At 50.7% G+C, this 16,746-nt stretch overlaps 2 protein-coding genes across 7 annotated transcripts; both read right to left on the bottom strand.

The window, feature by feature from the left end:
• Positions 1 to 693: 693 nt before the first annotated feature.
• On the bottom strand, positions 694 to 9,333 carry TMEM184A (transmembrane protein 184A). Its single transcript, XM_059484376.1, has 9 exons — positions 9,247 to 9,333; positions 6,143 to 6,367; positions 5,342 to 5,507; positions 4,453 to 4,543; positions 4,290 to 4,365; positions 3,652 to 3,743; positions 3,062 to 3,231; positions 2,765 to 2,962; positions 694 to 2,340 (listed from the first exon to the last, which is right to left on the bottom strand). The coding sequence occupies exons 2-9, from the start codon at positions 6,365 to 6,367 to the stop codon at positions 2,090 to 2,092; spliced, it is 1,269 nt and encodes a 422-aa protein (XP_059340359.1). The 5' UTR covers positions 9,247 to 9,333; the 3' UTR covers positions 694 to 2,089.
• Positions 9,334 to 11,308: 1,975 nt separating this feature from the next.
• Positions 11,309 to 14,485, bottom strand: PSMG3 (proteasome assembly chaperone 3). Of its 6 annotated transcripts, none has more exons than XM_059484320.1 (3): positions 14,436 to 14,485; positions 13,850 to 14,067; positions 11,309 to 11,855 (listed from the first exon to the last, which is right to left on the bottom strand). In XM_059484320.1, exons 2-3 carry the CDS (start codon positions 14,063 to 14,065, stop codon positions 11,703 to 11,705), a joined length of 369 nt encoding a protein of 122 aa, XP_059340303.1. In that variant the 5' UTR covers positions 14,066 to 14,067; positions 14,436 to 14,485; the 3' UTR covers positions 11,309 to 11,702. The 6 variants fall into 6 exon arrangements, with proteins under 6 accessions (XP_059340303.1, XP_059340305.1, XP_059340306.1 ...); XM_059484322.1 differs by having other exon boundaries at positions 14,430 to 14,473; XM_059484323.1 differs by lacking the exon at positions 14,436 to 14,485 and adding an exon at positions 14,206 to 14,423.
• Between the last annotated feature and the right edge of the window lie 2,261 nt (positions 14,486 to 16,746).

Below are 16,746 nucleotides of genomic sequence, written 5' to 3'. Positions count from 1 at the left end.
CCTGCAGCTGTGGCTGTCCTCTCCCAGAGGGGTGAAGACCAAGATGTTCAGCTGAGATGTCCCTGCTTCTGTGCTGGCTGCATTACAAAGCCAAGCAGCCTTGTCCCTGAGTACTGAGGCTGCACATTCTATGCAGGACAGTCTGGCTCCCAGGATGTGCAGGATCCTGGATGAATGCCTGGATGTGCACAGCATCTGGCTCTTGTTTATGGACCTCCTTGCAGGAAAAGTGGCAGCAGTCTCAGCGGCTGAGCAGGTATGAGCAGTGCTCCTTTGGACCAGAGGGACTTGCAGGACTGGCTGAACTATAGGTTGCTCATGTGGAGTCTGGGCTATAGCATGGTAAGATTTTTCCAATAATAATAATTATAAACAGAGCTTGTCTTGTTGGTGCTGGAATCTGGGCTTAGTTTAGCTAAACCAGATCCAGCACCTCTGAACCAGCTTAGGTGAGGGTTGGAAGAGGTGCTGTGCAAGGAGACAAAGCAGGAGACACACACGTTCTTTGTGGAGTGAAAAAGATGAGCACAAATCCTGTAGGAATGCCAAAATGTGCAGGATGCTGCGTGTGCAGGTATTTCTGCTGGGCCAGCACTGAGGGGCAGGGAGGACGTTAAGCTTAAGAGCATCAGCATTATAGCAGGAACAGGCAGATCGTGGGCTTTGCTTGCTGAGCTCAGTGAAAATGCTTGCTTGCTCTGTGCTAGAAATTGCTGTTTATTAGAAAAAAAATAAATAATTTTGTGTTGTGATTTACATTTTGCAGCTTAAGAGCAGGGGAAAAAAAGATCCAAATTCTCCGAGTTGTGTTTAAAAGGGCTCCAAGCCTTATCCATTGGTTTGTTTGCCACATGATTGCAAATCTGAGGCTATAGATTTGCCTTCATCCTTCCACTAGCCAACTACCATCCCAGACAACTACCCAACCAGTGCCTAAGTTCATTCCCAGGGATCATCTCATTAACAGGAGAATAGAAATTAGACTAGAAATTGGGGAAGAAAGGAGAAGAAGTCTTAATAGAAGGATATGAGCTCACCATCACTGATACAAAGAGCATCCCCTCATACACAGTCTTCCCTTGCCTGTGGTCTTGCCCCACGTGGCAACATCCCTCAGCACCTCTCTATCCTCACCATGGTCACCCAGCTGGGCTCAGCTCCTGCTTGCCTTCCCACAGGTCAGGCAAAGCCCAGGGATGGGGAATGGTGAAGGGTTCAGAGGAACAGACAGTTCCCAGTAAGTGAATTCCTACCACCACCAGTCACAGTCTGGTTCCCTAGTAAAGATTCTGATAAGGAAGCTGGAATCCCTTTTAACTTCTGATCCATTCAGAGATAAACTGGTTTAGACATAAACAAGCATTTCTGTCACCGGCCGCTCTCAGAAATGCAGCTGCAGACCTCTGCTTAGTCCCAGTGAGGTCCTGCCACACTCCCGGGGGAGTTACTTGGACAGCTGCATCCACATCTGGAGGGAGAAGAGGATGACTTACTCTTTCTCCATGGTAAAAGTCTTGTGCACATCTCTATAAGCTTTGCTGTGAGAAGGAGAGGGGGAAAGATGTAAAAATAAGGAATGACGTCTTTCAACCTTTACCGGGTTTTGAGGTGAAGCGAAGTCACCTTCCTGGGCTGGTTTTCTCCACGGAGCCCTTGGAGATCATTTTTTACTCAAATTGGGAGAAACTAGAGCAGAACTGTGCTGAGAAAAGCATTTCTCTCAGGCCTCAGCACTGCTTGGAGGTAGGAGGAGGGTGAGGACATCAGGTCTGTCCTGCACCCTGGCTCCCCTCCCTGCCTGGCATCCCCCAGCATTGGCACAGGGCTGGCAGAGAGACAGCAGCAGTGGGGCAGCAAAGCCCAGGCTGCAACACAGGGTCCAGCACAGCTTCATCCATGACAGCAGAAGCTGGCACTATTTCACTTAACCTTTTCTGGGTTGTTGCATCTTCCCTTTGAGAGACTGGCTTTTTGGAGAGAGTTCCTGGCTTCTCAGTATTCTGATTAGCCCAGGCTGTCCCAGCCTCAAGACACCTCCCCTCTGCATGGGTTAAAACCTCTTCAGTGTCAGTGTCTCTTCTGATACCTCCTACAGCTCCTCATCTGACAGGATGAGCATTCTCTTTTCAATGTTTTTGCTCTTCCTGCTGCTCTGTCCATCTATCTTGGAGGCCACGTGCCCGTTGTCTCCTGGCGCTTTACGCTCTGCCTCCTGCATGGACTGCTGGGTGTAGTGCTGGTATGCAGGTGAGAAGTTGTGGATGGCATCCTGCACAATGTCCTGGGGGCTGATGGTCTCCTTCAGCCCACTCGAGATGCTCTGCATCGGGGCGAGGTTTGCTGCAAAACAGGGAGAGCAGGAGGGTGATGGGACAGCAGGCAGTGAATGAGCACAAGTGATCCAAGACACTTCTCCTTGGAAATTCGAGATCAGGGGCTCATTGTGGGCCACGTCAGCTTGTGATTCCAAGGAGAAGGAAGGCAATCCAAGCTCCATGTTCCAAAGGATAGATCCTCTCCAAGACCTTGTTGGTAATACCACCATCCCCTAATCCTGCCCAGCCACACCAAGGTCTCCTTACCTGCCCCCTTGTTTTAGCTTGTGGGTGTCATGAGGGAAGAGGGAGAAGAAATGCATGGAGTACAGGGTAAAGAAATACCTCTTGTGGCTTTTAGCATCCCATTAGTAATGGATACTAATAAAATAGGGGAAGTTTCCTCTTTCCTTAGTCATTGCAGAAAGGAAGAAGTGAGGAAGAGTTACCTGTTGAGTTTTCTTTCTTCTCCCTGTACACGTGGCAGGTGAATGCGTAGCGCAGGGCAATGGAAGCGAAGAACATTTCAATGCAGATGATGAAGTTCTGGTAGCCAGCAGCCACTGTCCCAGCTCCCACCTCCTTCCCATCGATGATCTGAACTTCAGGGATCACCCCACATTTCTCCAGGATTGCCAGCAGTGTCCCTGTGTGGGGGAAGGGAGAGGGATCAGTTCTGCTCCTGCACCCCTGATCCAGGTGGGGCTATGGGAGGAGAAGCCCTGGGTGTCCATGGTGGGACCCACCTTGCCAGAAGGAGAGGAAGATGACGGCCTTGATGGTGATGAACTTGAGGACCGGCTCAAACGGGCGCAGCAGGTCCATGGTGGCGAAGTAGAAGAGGAAAAGAGCATAAAGGGCCAGGCTGACAGAGAAGTTGTAGATGATGGTGATGTAAAGATATCCACTGTGGACACTGCAGACAAAGAGAGAGAGAGAGAGAGAGAGAGAGAGAGCTGCTGCCCTGCGCTGCGGGGAGCAAAGCAAGTGCAGCTGGGGGAAAAGAGAGGTCAAATGGGGAAGGGGAGGGTGCATAGCTCTGCTGTGGGGGAGAACACTGCCCAGGAGGGGGAGGAGGGCAGAGGTAACAGCTTCTCCTCTGCTGGTGGGACCTAATTTTATTAATTTTTTTATTTATGATTTTATTTATTATGGCTCAGAGGAGTTTTGTCCCTTTATTGTTTGGAGGCAGTGAGTCTCTATTCCCCAGCACTTTGGGCTCACAGTGCTCTCACTATCCATGGAGCAGCTTCCTGGGGAGACTGGCAGGACACACTGAGATGGAGCAGGGATCCATCCTCTCCCATTCACCCCCCTTCCCCCCCAGCATCCTCACTTGAAGTCTCCATCGTGGTACTTCCCAAACGCCTGCAGGATGATGGTGACAATTGCCATGAGGGGTTTCACAATGCAGAACTGCAGTGTGGCCTGCACAGAGGAGAGACACAGTGTACCATGGGCAGCAGGACATCCCATTCCTCTGCTCCAGGGACACACTCAGAGGAGAAAGCAGAGCTCTGGGGTGAAATATGAACCAGCACAAGGTCTGCACATGTGAGGGAGTGGGGTTTCCAGAAGGCAGCTCTCAAAAGGCAGTATAGCCAGTCCAGGGTAGGGGACCAGAGGGCTTGGGGACAGACAGGTGACAGGATTCCGCCCACAGTGCAGTCCTGGGGAGTGAGACAGCATCCAGGATAACCTGGGACTGGACAGAGATGGCAATCTGAGCTCTGCAGTGGGAGGAGACCCTGACTCAGCAGTGAGTCAGAGGCAAGGACAGCAAGCAGCCTTGCTGCTGGCCAGGTGCCAGCAAGCTGGTGACCTGCCTCCCTCAGAGGAAAAAAGCCTCCAAATGCAGCATTTTAAGTGAATAATGAAGCTAAGCCCCCTTGGCAGGGCAGTGGGGAAGGAACCTGCCTCCAGAGAACCCTCATCTGAGGGAAGTGGAGACAATGCTCCCCATGGGGTACCCACCTGCTTGCAGAAGCGCAGGAACCCGATGGAGTAGGACATACCCTGAAGGCAGCAGGTCCCATAAAAGCAGCTGGACCTGGAAGCAGAAGGAGATGGGATACCATTGGGGGTGCTGGGTGGGGAAAGTGGGTGGAGGAGGAACTCACAGGATGCTGGGACTTACGCAATGGGCTTCCCTCGGATCTCTGTCATGATGGTGCTCTCCCCACCGAGGTACTCAAAGCACAGGCTCAGGAAGCTGTAAATCACAAAAGCTGCCAAGGCAAGGGCAGACAGGATCAGCAGGACTGATGGAAGTCCTGGAGGGGGTTGTTTCATCTCACATTTCTTCCTGCTCAGGTGTTTCCTCATCCAACCTGGCACTGCATCAAGATTTGGGATGCTGGTGGGTGGGAGCCCAGGGAGAGGAGCAGCAGGTCAAATCTATCCAACTTCCAAGTGGAGTCAGACACATTGCACTGTGTGCACAGAGTTCATTATGGACACAGCAGATCCTCTGAGCACACACAGTCTATCCAAGGACCATCTGCATGGAACTACCTCAAAATTGCTAAGGGGCAGCACAAATGGCTGGTGGCCAGCAAGCAGTGGGTCCTGAAGAGTTTTCTTGGACATCCCCACCACTTATTTTTTTTATACACCAAACCTGAAGAAATGCAAATACCCAAATGGACCAAGGTAGAAAAACATCCTTAACCCTGACAAGTTTCCTTTGCACTTCAACACACCCCAACTGCCCAGTTTCTTGGGTGTATCTGCCTCGTGTTTTAGAGAAGCTGTACTTCTACCTCACAGAAAACCTCTTTCCCAGGAATGTGGTGCTGGGGTCCCTCCAAGCCTGTGTCTGAAAGGCACCACCTTATGTTTGTGTGTGGAGCATCCAATCCCTGATGCCGACAGAGAAGGAAAAGGAAAACTTCTTCATGGAGGAAGGGAGAGTGGGAAGCAAAAGCAATGGAGATTTGGTACTTTAAGATGCTCCAGAGACAGGTCAGCAGGATGAGAACCCTGCTTTGCCTTCAGCCTGCCTGCTGAGCAGGTGCTGTGCTCACCTTCGTAGCAGTCCCGTACCGAGTCGAAGTAGACGTAGTACTGGTGGCTGCCGAGGAGGAGGAGGCTGAGCCAGGAGTCGAAGGCGTAGACAGGCACGATGAAGAGGATGCGGATGATGTAGCGCTGCTCCTTGGGGATGGTGTAATTCCTCAGGTGTGTGTAGATCTGCAGAGTGCCCAGCAAGCAGAGCTGTGGCTGACAGAGGTCAGGATGGGAACCCCCAAGACACAGGGGTGCTGTGCTAACCCTCCTCTCTGAGGTGAGAGCTCTGCCAGCCTTCCACCACAGAGAACACACACAACAGGCTCCATCCCAGTCCCTGGGCTCACCCCTTGCATGAAAACGTGGAAATGAGGTTCCTTCCCTGGGCTGTGTGAGGAATGTACCCTCTCCTGCGCAGCCCCATCCCAGTGCTTGGAGACAGCTGCTTACCCCAGGGCTGCCTTCAGCAGCACAGACCTGCACAGCCCCCTAAACCGTGCCCACCCAGGGAATGCCTCAAGACAGCTCGTGCTGGGCACCCCAAACACGCCAAATGCCCCACTGGGTGTTGCCTCTGGGCAGTGCCAATGCCCTGCAGCCTCTCCTGGCTCTGGCAACCACCTGGGGAGGGTGTGGGCAAAGTCCATCCTTATGAGCTGCCAGCAGCAGGCTCCTGACAGCAGGGATATCACCTCTGGGCAGCAACAGGAAGAAATACTTACCCAGAGCTGAGTAATTTGCAATGGACTTAGGGGCAATCAATAATTTTCTCTCATGTCAACCCCTGTGCTGAGCCCCACCTCTGCTGCAGCCCGTACCTGGTGGAAGGTGACGATGAGTGCAGACCACACGAAGATGCCAGAGATGACCTGTGCTGCTGTGGTGGTCAGGAAAAGCTGCTGGCCCTCCTGGGAGGTGTTGTGGGCAGCCGTGAGCAGGGCAACAGCTGAGAATGGTGGGGCTGAGGCCACCCTGGCTGCTGTGCCAGGCTCCAGTGTGCCAGCTGCCATGGGAGGGGGCACAGCACGTGTGGCATTACTCATCTGCAGGGAGGGAGAGGGAAGGGGAGTGGTGCAGGACAGGGAAGGTCCCAGCAGATTTCCCAGCCCACACAGCATGTACAAACCTCCTGAGAGGTTTATCTCCTCCCCAGGGTGTCCTTCACCCAAACCAGCCCCTTTGCCATGATCTGCTTCTCCCAGCAGGAAAATGCAAATATCCTTCAGGAGCAGACCCTCTCTTCCCTGAGGAGGTCTATGCAGTTCCCATGTCTCCCAAAAGACACACTTCTTCTCCTTTGCAGCTTGGCTCCTTGCTTTCTCAGGAATCACTCCCACTTGAAAGGGAATGATCTGTGCATCTTTTCCATCAGAAACCAGAGATTTAAGGGTTAAACCGATCCCTCACCCGGGATAATAGAGTCCCTTACCAACAAGCCATCAGGACACTTGTGTCATCTTCCTTGGGAGCCCAGAAAACACCAAGTCCCCCCCAAATTTGGCTCCTTTTTTCCTGTGTGACCTGCTGGGGGAAAGCCTGGGGCTGCCCAAGAAACCAGACATTTGGTGTCACCCACATTCCTTACCCAGCTATTTTGGGATTGTGGGGCTGTCAGTGTGCCAGTAGTGCCAACCCCAAGACCTGAAGGACAGCCAGCAGTTCCTCCTGCACCCAAATTAAGCACAGGGGAGCAAGCCTGCCATGCCAGAGGCAGAGCTGTGGCATCTCCCTGCTCGCTGTGTGCTCCTCAAAGCTGGCTGCCCCAAGGCACTGAGCATTCCTGGTGCACAGGGTGGCTGGGCATACGGACACCGTGTACCCTGTGGTTACAGACAGCAAGGACCAACCTAATAATAAGCAATTATTTATAGGGCAGCTTCATATCTCAAGGCCAACAGATGCATAAACTGCCATGTTTGGGTTTTCTTTCTGTTAATCTATGGAAAGCTGCTTTTTCCCCAAGTATAACAATAGTGGTTTAAAACCCCAACGACCTGCAAGCTGAACTCTAACAATATAGATGCTTCTCAGTGCATTGTTAATAAACAAATATTTTAGCTGGTGGGCAACTATCGCCTGGAGTAAAACTGTAAGCGTGAACAGGAGAGAAGCACAAAAATATCTGCCACAGATAAGAGTGGTAGGGAATGACCTCAGTCCAATTAAACACTGAAAACAAACCAAAGCAAGAGCTGACCCTGCGGCTCCCTGTTCTGCCCTCTCACCGAACCCCAACCTCACAGGAGAGCAAACTCAGCTGGTGTCAGATCAACAGCCTAAAAATACCTTTCCCCGGCTCTGGCAGTCGGTGTAAGCGGAGATGCCCGGGCAGCAGCTGGCGAGGCCCCAGCAGCTCACCCCGAGTACCTGCGCTGCGAGAGGGGGAGCGGGGCTGGAGCTGGAGCTGGCTGCGGGGACAGCAGCGGGGCCGGTAGTGTTACACAGCCCGCAGCGAGCCCGTTCCTCCTCCGCGACACCGGCCTGGGCTCCTGCCCCGGCCAGCAGGAAAAAGGATCCCGGGAAAGCCAGGGCGGGAGCTGGTCTTTGGACAGACTTGGATGCTGCCGGACCTGCCTTGTAAACATTAACAGGAGGACAGAGATAGCTCGTGGCACAGGGAAGGAGATAAGAGTCCAGCTGTGCCTTGTTCCCCAATCACTCTTCACTCTTTCTGGGGGCTGCCCTGCTGCTGGCTGGTAAATGGCTGCATTTGGCCACGCTTTGCCTCTGCCAGAGCATCATGACAGAGCAGGAAAACTCACTCTTGAAAAGCTCACTCTGGAAAGCTCACTCTTTCTAGCTGTGTTTTTCTAGTCACTTTTTAAATGATCCAGCTTACTCCCCAAGACACGGCAGAGAGCTGTGCTCTTCACTAGATCCATTTATTCTGTTTTCAACCACAGATGCTTGGCCCAAGACATCCCATCTCCTATTAACTTTCCCAGCCATCGCACAGTGGCACCGACAGCCAGTCCTGGCAGCCTCCCCGACATTGTCACACTCTGAACATTGCAGAACAAGTCATTAAAAGCAAAAGCCTCGGTGCCGCTCACAGACAGGGCTCCCAGCTCCACAGGTAATTAGATCCCGGCCGTGCAAGGTAGTCAGGCTATTCAATGCAGTTAGAGAGCCATTTGCTTCCAAAACAAAGGCGGCAAGGAGACACCGGGAATAATACCAGCTGCAAAATTCAGCTCCTCGATGGGACTGAGCCACATCCAATCTGTTTTCAGACACCTTGCAGGTAGCTGCCATACAGTGTCTACCTGTTACATGCACTTTCTGGGATATTAGAGATGCTAAGTGAGAACTGAAAAGATAAACTGAGCAGCGAAGCTTGTGTTCAGGGAGGCCACCTGCAAATGGGGCTTTTCACCTTGCCAGGGATTCCTCTCCATCTGCAGGCTGCCAGAGCCCAGACTCCCAGCTCACATCCCTCCCTGTGTCCTGCAGCACTTAGGACAAATCCCCACCTCAGTGGCAGCCCTCTGTGGGGCGAAGCAAGTCAGCAGGGAAAGGTGAGCCCTCGCAGCCCCCCAGCAGCACCTCTGAGATCCCTGACCCACATCCCGGGGAAGGGAGCATCCAGGCTTAGCCCCACCAGAGCAGGAGACATGCCTTTCCTCCTGATTGCTGTCAGGTAAAGCCAGGACACTCGGGTTATTCACGGGACCAGCCTCTCCACACCACCATCAGGCCACTCAGGGGGAAGGACCTACAGCGCACAGCTACAAATCGCGGCAGGGCAGCATCGAGCCCTGTCTAAAGCCCATCTGCAGGAGTGGATGACGCAGGCACAGGGCTCTTAGCGGCGGCTGTGCCCTCCCAGCGGCTCCCACAGGTGCTCAGAACCAATGGCTGGGTCAACCCCGATTTGTGGTGTTTCCCCCGGCTGCTGTGCACCCCCCAGGGCCCCACTCACCCTTTGGGGCTGCTCCGGGAGGGAGTCTGGCTGCCGTGCACCTGCCGTGCATCCCCCGTGCCCTCCTCCACCTGCACCGCTGGTGACTCCTCCTCCGGACACCGTCCCAGCCCTGCCCGCCTGCTGGCCGCGGGCCCTGCCACTGCCCCACTTACTTACCCTCGCTGCTCCCTGGCTCCCACCAGCACCCCACTTTTGCTGCCAGCGCCCCACTCTCCCTGCCAGCCCCCAGTGGCTCTTGCTGTGCCCCGGGCTCGCCGGTGCCCCTCTTACCTTACCCGCACCCCCTGGCTGTGCCCGGCTCACCGTGCCAGCGCCCTCCCTGCGCCCCGGGCCCCGCGGGAGCTGGAGCAGCAGGTCGGGCTTTGTCTCCCGCAGAAAAGCCACCCAACTTACCTTTCCAGTCCGCCGTGCTCGGCACCCACGCCCGGAAAGCAAACACGGATGGAAAGCCGCGGCCCGACGCCGCTGCCCCCCCGCCCAGCGCACGACGAGGGCAAGAGCTCTGCCTGGGTGGCAGAGGCAGCTTTCCCTCAACCGGGAATTAATCCCCACCTGGAGGAGAGCGATGACTAAAAGGCAGGCAGCTGGTGGCACCTTGTGCCTGTTGTTTGAGCAGGCCTTCCCCTTGGTTTATTGTGAAGCAGAGAGGAGCAAAGTCGAAGGACCAATTGCTCGTGCTCTAATTTATGGCACGTGGAAAGGCAGCAAGGTAAGTCTGTCCTGGCTCTGAGCATCAAATCAGAGAGGTTTCCATGACCTTTCCTGACCCACTGTCCTATGCAGACCAGGTAGCACATATACAGCCAGGAAATGAAGGTACTTAACTTGTGCCTGGCCTTTAGGCAGTAACACTCAGTTCTTTGGGGCTCAGCAGTGGTATGTCACTGTATCACCACAGTGGAAGATGCAATTTCCATCTAATTTGCTGATTCATGCATGTTTTCCTCAAGCTGCTGGAGCTACGGACACAGTAAGAGCCTCAGTTTTGTGTCAGGAGAGAATCCCTACTAGCAAACCAAAACTGACAATAACTAATTCCACATGTCTCTCTCAGCCTTCCTAGACAAAAAAAAGGGAAGTGTAAAAGAGGAAAAATTTATAGCTCTGACAGATGCGAATCTTTGATTCTTGGAAGCACAGTTTAGAAAATTATTTTTAGATGAAGTTTCTTGTCAAGGGCAGCTGGAAGCCTGCAGTGTTTGAACGTATTTTTAAAAGAGAGTTTCATTTCTCATAATCCCTTTAAATGCTGTAAATAACTCTCACTTCAGAGAAAAGAGTCCTTTCAAAATCCATTTTCTGCTTTTCTGCTTCTAGGGGATTTTTTAGCAGCAGAATGACCTGGCAGCGGAATCACCGTGGTGGGGCAGGCACAGGCTCTGTGCTGATTCTGCTGTACCAACTGGCCTTAGCACAACTCCTCCCTGCCCAGAATCCAAGACCTGGCCTCCATCTGTGCTGTCAAGTTCATAAGTGACAAAAGTGTGTAACAGCTCACTTAAAAATTTACTACTTGTTGTTGTTTATTACAAGAGCTAAAAACAAATGTGCTTTCCAAGCAAAAGGCAAAAGTTTGGCTATTAATCTTTGTATCAGCTCATACAACATAATCTGACACCTTCTGTAAATGACTTGGCAGAAACAACCCTGTGTAACCCCTCAAACCATCTGTCCCCACATCTCCTAAGACAGATGCTCATTGCAGGTGATCAGCCTATGGATGTTCTGTTTCTCCAATGTGCTGGTACCATGTAATCCATTGGCAGAGATTATTTTCTTACCGCTATTTTGGGTTCCTGTCTTCTGCCCTGACATCAGCTTTCATGAAATTTGCAGAGCATCATGATCTGCCTCTCTTTAAAATCAGAGTGAAAGCAGAAAATGAATTCAGACTACATCCAATAAATGAATGGACATAAGGACAAAAGCAGCCATCTAGGACTCATTTCCTAAAAAAAGGCAAGAAAACCTTTCTCATTATACAACTGTTGATTTTTTTACCAAGGCTTGTATTTCAATTAAAGTGATTCTCACAGAGCAAAAAAGAAAACAGGTAAAATTTGATTTGTCAATGTTTCTTTTATTCCCTCTGCACTGGGTGTTCCCCCTTTGTGGTATGGCACAGCTACAGAGCTTGGCATCTGCTGCTCCTCAGGACACATGTGCAGAGCCGAGCCCTTTCCCAAATGACCCACCCAACATGATAAAAGTAGCACTCCTCTCCTATGTTGAGACAATTGCTCTCATCTCACCACTGTCTATATGGACTTGCAAACCTGTCCCAGTAATAAAACCCACAAACGTTCTACACAGTAGAGAAAAATTCATGAAATTCCTCAGGACGTCCAAAACCACCACAAAGACATTCCATCATTTTCATTTCTAGTCCTTTCAACTAGGTGGTGATGAGTCATGGGCTCAGGATCATTTCCTTGAATCCAGATGGCACAACTTCACCACACTTGGCAACTTCGGATCACTTCTCGTAGGGCCTGTATTCCTTCCATGGTTTTGTCCTTTAGAGCCATGGCGAGGAGAACAGGTTTGTTCCCGGCTTCCTGCGACACAAATGCCACCAGGTTTTTGGCACAGACATGAACGAGGGGCTGAAAAGCAAAGGGATACAGATGTACACTCCTGCAGATGGGAGAGTTCTCCTGCAGGAGTTAGGAGAGGAAGAGCCCTGGGGTGACGTGGAGAATCTGCTGATCCTGGACTCAGACTGAGCAGTTCCAACATGGTCAGCAAAGGCAAGCCATGGGACAGGGAACTTCAGAAAACCCCGTCTCAACCAGCTTAAAAGGGAAGAGTTTGGTCCCATGAGTGTGCCAGCCACCCACACCACCCTGAAACAACTTTACTGGAGCTGCACTTGAACTGAGTTCAGCACTGTCTGGGAAACTTGGAAACTCAGTACAGAGAATCTTTCCTTCCATAATCCTCCCACCTGAACTATGGCACCAGTGTTAAATGACATGAAATGCTGTGGATCCAAATGCCTTTATTTCCTTCACAGCCAGGTTTCTAAAGAAGGCTGCAAGTACAGTTTTTTTGTTTAAAAACTTGTTCTGAAGAGGGGATACTCCACTGACAAGCTCTGAAAAAAACCTGTTATTTTTGTAATTCCTAGAAATCCCCAAATGATGTTATGTACAAAGTTTTATGCCTGGTGTTACAGACATGTTGCTTCTTATTTTAATAGAATCATGAAAAGCAGAAATAAGTAGTGAGGCTAAAGGAGGCAAAAAATTGATATAACCTTTTCCATGAGCTTTCTTTAACAAAATAGATCAGAACAGCATTGACCATTTCACTTGGAAGGCACCTACAACGACATCCAGCCCAACTGCCTGACCAACTCACAGCCCAGGTTAAAACATTATTCAGGGATTGTCCAAATGGCTCTTAAACACTGACAGGCTCAGAGCATCAACCACCTCAAGCCTGTTCCAGTGTCTGACCACACTCTTGGTGAAAAGGTGTTTTCTCATGCCCAGTCCCAACCTCAGCCAGCACAGCTTTGAACCACCCAGCTTGCTGAGGGTTTATTTACACCCAGAGCTGTGCGTCTGTCAGAAGGATGAGTTTGCTTGATTTTAGCTGCTGTTTGGAAATGTGCAACATCCCAAAGAATGATGTTAGCAGTGACAAGCAGGAAAGCAGCAAACTAGTGAAAGTCTTCTCTTGAACTTTAGATCAGTTAGTTAAAATTATTTAAAAATAGAATGGAACAAAGTAAACATAGCACTTCCCATTTCCAAATAAAACCCAAATAAGCTTGGGGATGGAGGTGGTCAGCATTTGCAGATATCAAAGCAGAGAAAGCAAAATATCTCCCAAAAAGGGAAGGCTATTGCTCAAGAAAAAGAACTCCACAAGGGGAAGTCATGGATAGAATCAGGAACTTGTGCTGCTATAGCTTGTCTAGTTAAAGCTAGCAAGTAATATGTGATAGCTTCAACCCTGATGGAAAGCCTCATAATCTTGTAGCTCTGTAACTTTCTGTTTTAATGTTTGACCAGTTGACGCTTTTAGAAACACATTTGCTTCTGCCTTCTCTCTAGCTTTGTGAAATGGTCGATAAAAACCTCATTTTGTTGAAGCAAAACAAATTAAACTTTATCAAGGGAAGGTGCTGGCAGACACACTTGGGAGAGGGCAACTAAAGTCCATTATGGGGCTGGCATAGACAGGGGAGGATGGGGGTGGGAAAACAGACCTGAAAAGGAAAACAAACTCACTGGAACAGAAACCCAAAAAGGTTATCAATGGCTGCATATTTAATCTTGCAACCCTTAAATCAACAGAACTTTATCAAACTTTCCATAAACATGCAGAAGCAATCCATATCCTGTAGGATAAAAACAACAGAACGCCAAACCACTCACGGTTAGTTAAACTTTTATGTCCAAGAGCAGACGAGCACACATATTTTTCTGATGAGCCCCTCTTTTCCTCATTTTAAAATTAATCTTATCACTATTCAAACACTGCTTAACTGCTGTGATTCATCAACTCCCTGGCAGCTTGCACAGCCCCACCTACCACATTTCCCCCTTATCCTCGCTGCCTCTGCGCTTCGCATCCGCTCTCACCTCACCTCATCCTTGCCCAGCAGCACCTTGGTGGTGAGCGAGGGCCTGCCCACGTTGTCGCCGATGGTGTTGGGGTCCACGTAGACGATGGTGCCCATCTTGCCGTACTGTGTGACCACCACGAGCACCGAGTTGGAGAAGGCCGTGCACACCACCTCGGTGGGCACCCCGTGCACCACCTCCTCTCGCTGCTTGGACGTCACGATGGGACTCGCTTCCATCGCTTCCGAAAAAGAACAGAACAATAACAACAGTGTGACAACATTAGATTAAAAACATGCGCCACGAGCTACAGAAAGACTGAATCATTCCCGTAACTTGAAATACCCACGGTTAAGTTAATTTCAGTGCAAACCCGCACCCCTGACTGGGGGGGACTTCGCAGCCCCGCAGCGATGGCATCACTGCCCCGCATGGCCCCGCTGCCTCCGACAGGGGCCCCGCTAGCGCGGATAGCTGGTACCGAGGGGGAAACCTCGAGCCCTGCTTTTCACCCCGGCTCCACCAGGCTTTTCCTGAGAGAGACATGGAGACAGGGACACAGCCATCCCCATTCCGCCGGGCCGCGGCCCTCACCGCCCCTACCCTCGCCAGCCCCGCCGCGCCGACGCTCTCCGCCCGGGCCCGCCCCGCCGTGGCGGAAGCGGCGCCTTTCTTTTCCTTTTCTTTCCCATCCCTCCCTCCCTCCCTCCCGTAGCCGGCGGGGGGTGATGGCGCAGGGCGGCCGCTGCCCTCACGGGCTGTCCCCTCCCCTTCCCTTCCCTCAGCGCCGCCGCCATTACCCGCCGCGGCAAGACGCCATGTCCGGCCCCCCCGCGCTCTCCTCACGGTCGCTCGCTGGCTCCGGACAGAGCTGCCGCACCCGGACCCTCCCCCGGGGATGAACTCCTCTCCCGGGAGTGATCCCCTTCTCCGGGGATGAACCCCTTTCTCCGGGGATGATCCCCTTCCCCCGGTCCGGTCTCCACGCCTGGTTTCTCCCCGTTGCACGCCGAGTGTTGGGGAGGACTCCCAGGCAGGACCCCCTGCTCCATGAGGGGGTGGCTGTAAGGGGACAGGTGACCCTGGGGACACAGAAGCGCTGTGAATATTGGTTTTCCCTCCGTTTCCCCATGGGGTACGGTCATTTCCAGTACTGGGTTTTGTTAGGCCACGCTCTAAGACCCCGAGTGTGCTTTCCCATCTTAATAAAAATGGCTTATGAAGGGGGCTTGTGTGAAAGAGAACTTTTTACATAGACAAACAGAGCTAGGGCAAAGTGAATGCTTTTAAACTTAAAGAGAAGAAATGTATATTGGCTGTTAGGACTTAGACTTCCCCATAGGAGTGCTGAGGCCCTGGCACAGGTTGCCCCGCACAGCTGAGGTTGTCCCATCCTTGGAAGTGTCCAAGGCCAGGTTGGACAGGGCTTGGAGCAACCTGGGATGGTGGAAGGTGTCACCCATGACAGGGTGAAAGAAGATGATCTTTAAGGTCCTTTTCAACCCAAACCATTCTGTGATTCTCTGAAAACAAGGCTGGTTTTGGTCAGGGAAGTGGCTTTGCCATTAGCTAGCTGAGTGAGCATTGGCAGGTGACCAATGGAGCTGTACAGGGGGATAAAATAAAGACATATGTGAGAGGAGAGTGGAACCAAATGTGTCTGTCCCAGGTGCAAACATTAGTTTCTATTAATTATACCTAATTAATACAATGCTATTTTTTTCCTTTGAAATACTGGTACTCACGAATAAAAAGCTGGTATTCTAATTTATACAAAGCCCTGAAAACTGGCATTTCCCAGACTCCTGCAATTGCTGCATCTAAAATACAGTCAAAACCTGCATTCCCATGTTTTAGCTCTCCTTTGCCACCATCCTCACCACATCCCAAATATTCTGGCCATGGGTACAGCAATAGCTACCTGATCTGTGAGTTATCTGTTCAGGTAACATCTCTGAAGGACCTAATGAATATTTCTTTTGTTTGTTTTGCATTAAAAGTTTTACCAAAACTTGATTACAGGAGGAACACATACACTTTGTGCTGACAATCCTTTAAGGCACCGTTAGAGAGCAGCAGAGATCCATGGAAAAGCTTTTAATTCAGCAGGTTATTTTTGTGGTTAATTCAAACAGAGAGAGACTCGATACCTTTTCAGTACTCTTTGCAGTCTGGCAAATAGTCTGTTTTCCAGCACTGAATAAACAGCATTCCTCTTTCTCGCTTACCACAATCACTCGAGGCTTTGCCTGTTTGACAGAGATAATAGCAGCTATTGTCAGTAAAACCTCCTGACTCATAAAGAAGTTTATTCCTGCTCTGCCTTCTCCAGAGAGTAACTTTACTTCAGGACACAAAGCACTGGATTCTTCCGGCCATCCTTGCCAGACTTCATTTTATTTTTTACATGACAGGGGAACAAAGGGAGTCCACTGTAGTTCAGATTTACATGGAAACACCATTCTTTGCTGTTTTGTATTAGTTTGGGACAAAGAAAAAAGTTGTCTTTCACAGTTTCCGTCAGTTAGATGTCTCATTTTGGCATGTAGCTGAGATGGGATATAGCAAGCTGAAGCAACTGAGCACTGAATCCTCATCACTGAAAGTGAATATGTTAAAGAAATTAACTAAGGAAAAGATTCCTGTTTGTGTGACTGAGACAGGGCATGGGGATTTGAGAATACACACCAGGACAGGTAATGAAGCCTTTCCTGAGGGGGTCTGTCTGCCTGTCATCTGCTTCCCAGCATTTCTGGCTGAGAAGGATCTGGATCCATACTCACACTCCTGGTTTCTATAACACTTTACCTCCACAGATCCCTGATCACATTGCAAACGTTATTACATTTAGCTTCATAAACTGTCTTTCATCATAACAGATTGTTAATATAACCCATTTTATGGTTCGAGGGAAATAAAG

This window comes from Ammospiza nelsoni, chromosome 17 (genome assembly GCF_027579445.1).
Source record: "Ammospiza nelsoni isolate bAmmNel1 chromosome 17, bAmmNel1.pri, whole genome shotgun sequence".
NCBI lineage: Eukaryota > Metazoa > Chordata > Aves > Passeriformes > Passerellidae > Ammospiza > Ammospiza nelsoni.
This window is presented reverse-complemented; position numbering and strand designations above follow the sequence as displayed.

Bases quoted from the DNA above. Each gene is read 5' to 3' on its own strand.
- TMEM184A (XM_059484376.1), bottom strand. From the start codon at position 6,367: ATGAGTAATGCCACACGTGCTGTGCCCCCTCCCATGGCAGCTGGCACA. The intron at 5,508-6,142 runs GTACGGGCTGCA...GGCACTCTGCAG, and splicing joins TCATCGTCACCTTCCACCAG to ATCTACACACACCTGAGGAA. The intron at 2,341-2,764 runs GTAACTCTTCCT...CCTGTTTTGCAG, and splicing joins GAAGAAAGAAAACTCAACAG to CAAACCTCGCCCCGATGCAG.
- PSMG3 (XM_059484318.1), bottom strand. From the start codon at position 14,259: ATGCGGGGCAGTGATGCCATCGCTGCGGGGCTGCGAAGTCCCCCCCAG. The intron at 14,068-14,171 runs GTATTTCAAGTT...CTTTTTCGGAAG, and splicing joins TGAAATTAACTTAACCGTGG to CGATGGAAGCGAGTCCCATC. The intron at 11,856-13,849 runs GTGAGGTGAGAG...TTTGCTTTTCAG, and splicing joins TGCTGCTGGGCAAGGATGAG to CCCCTCGTTCATGTCTGTGC.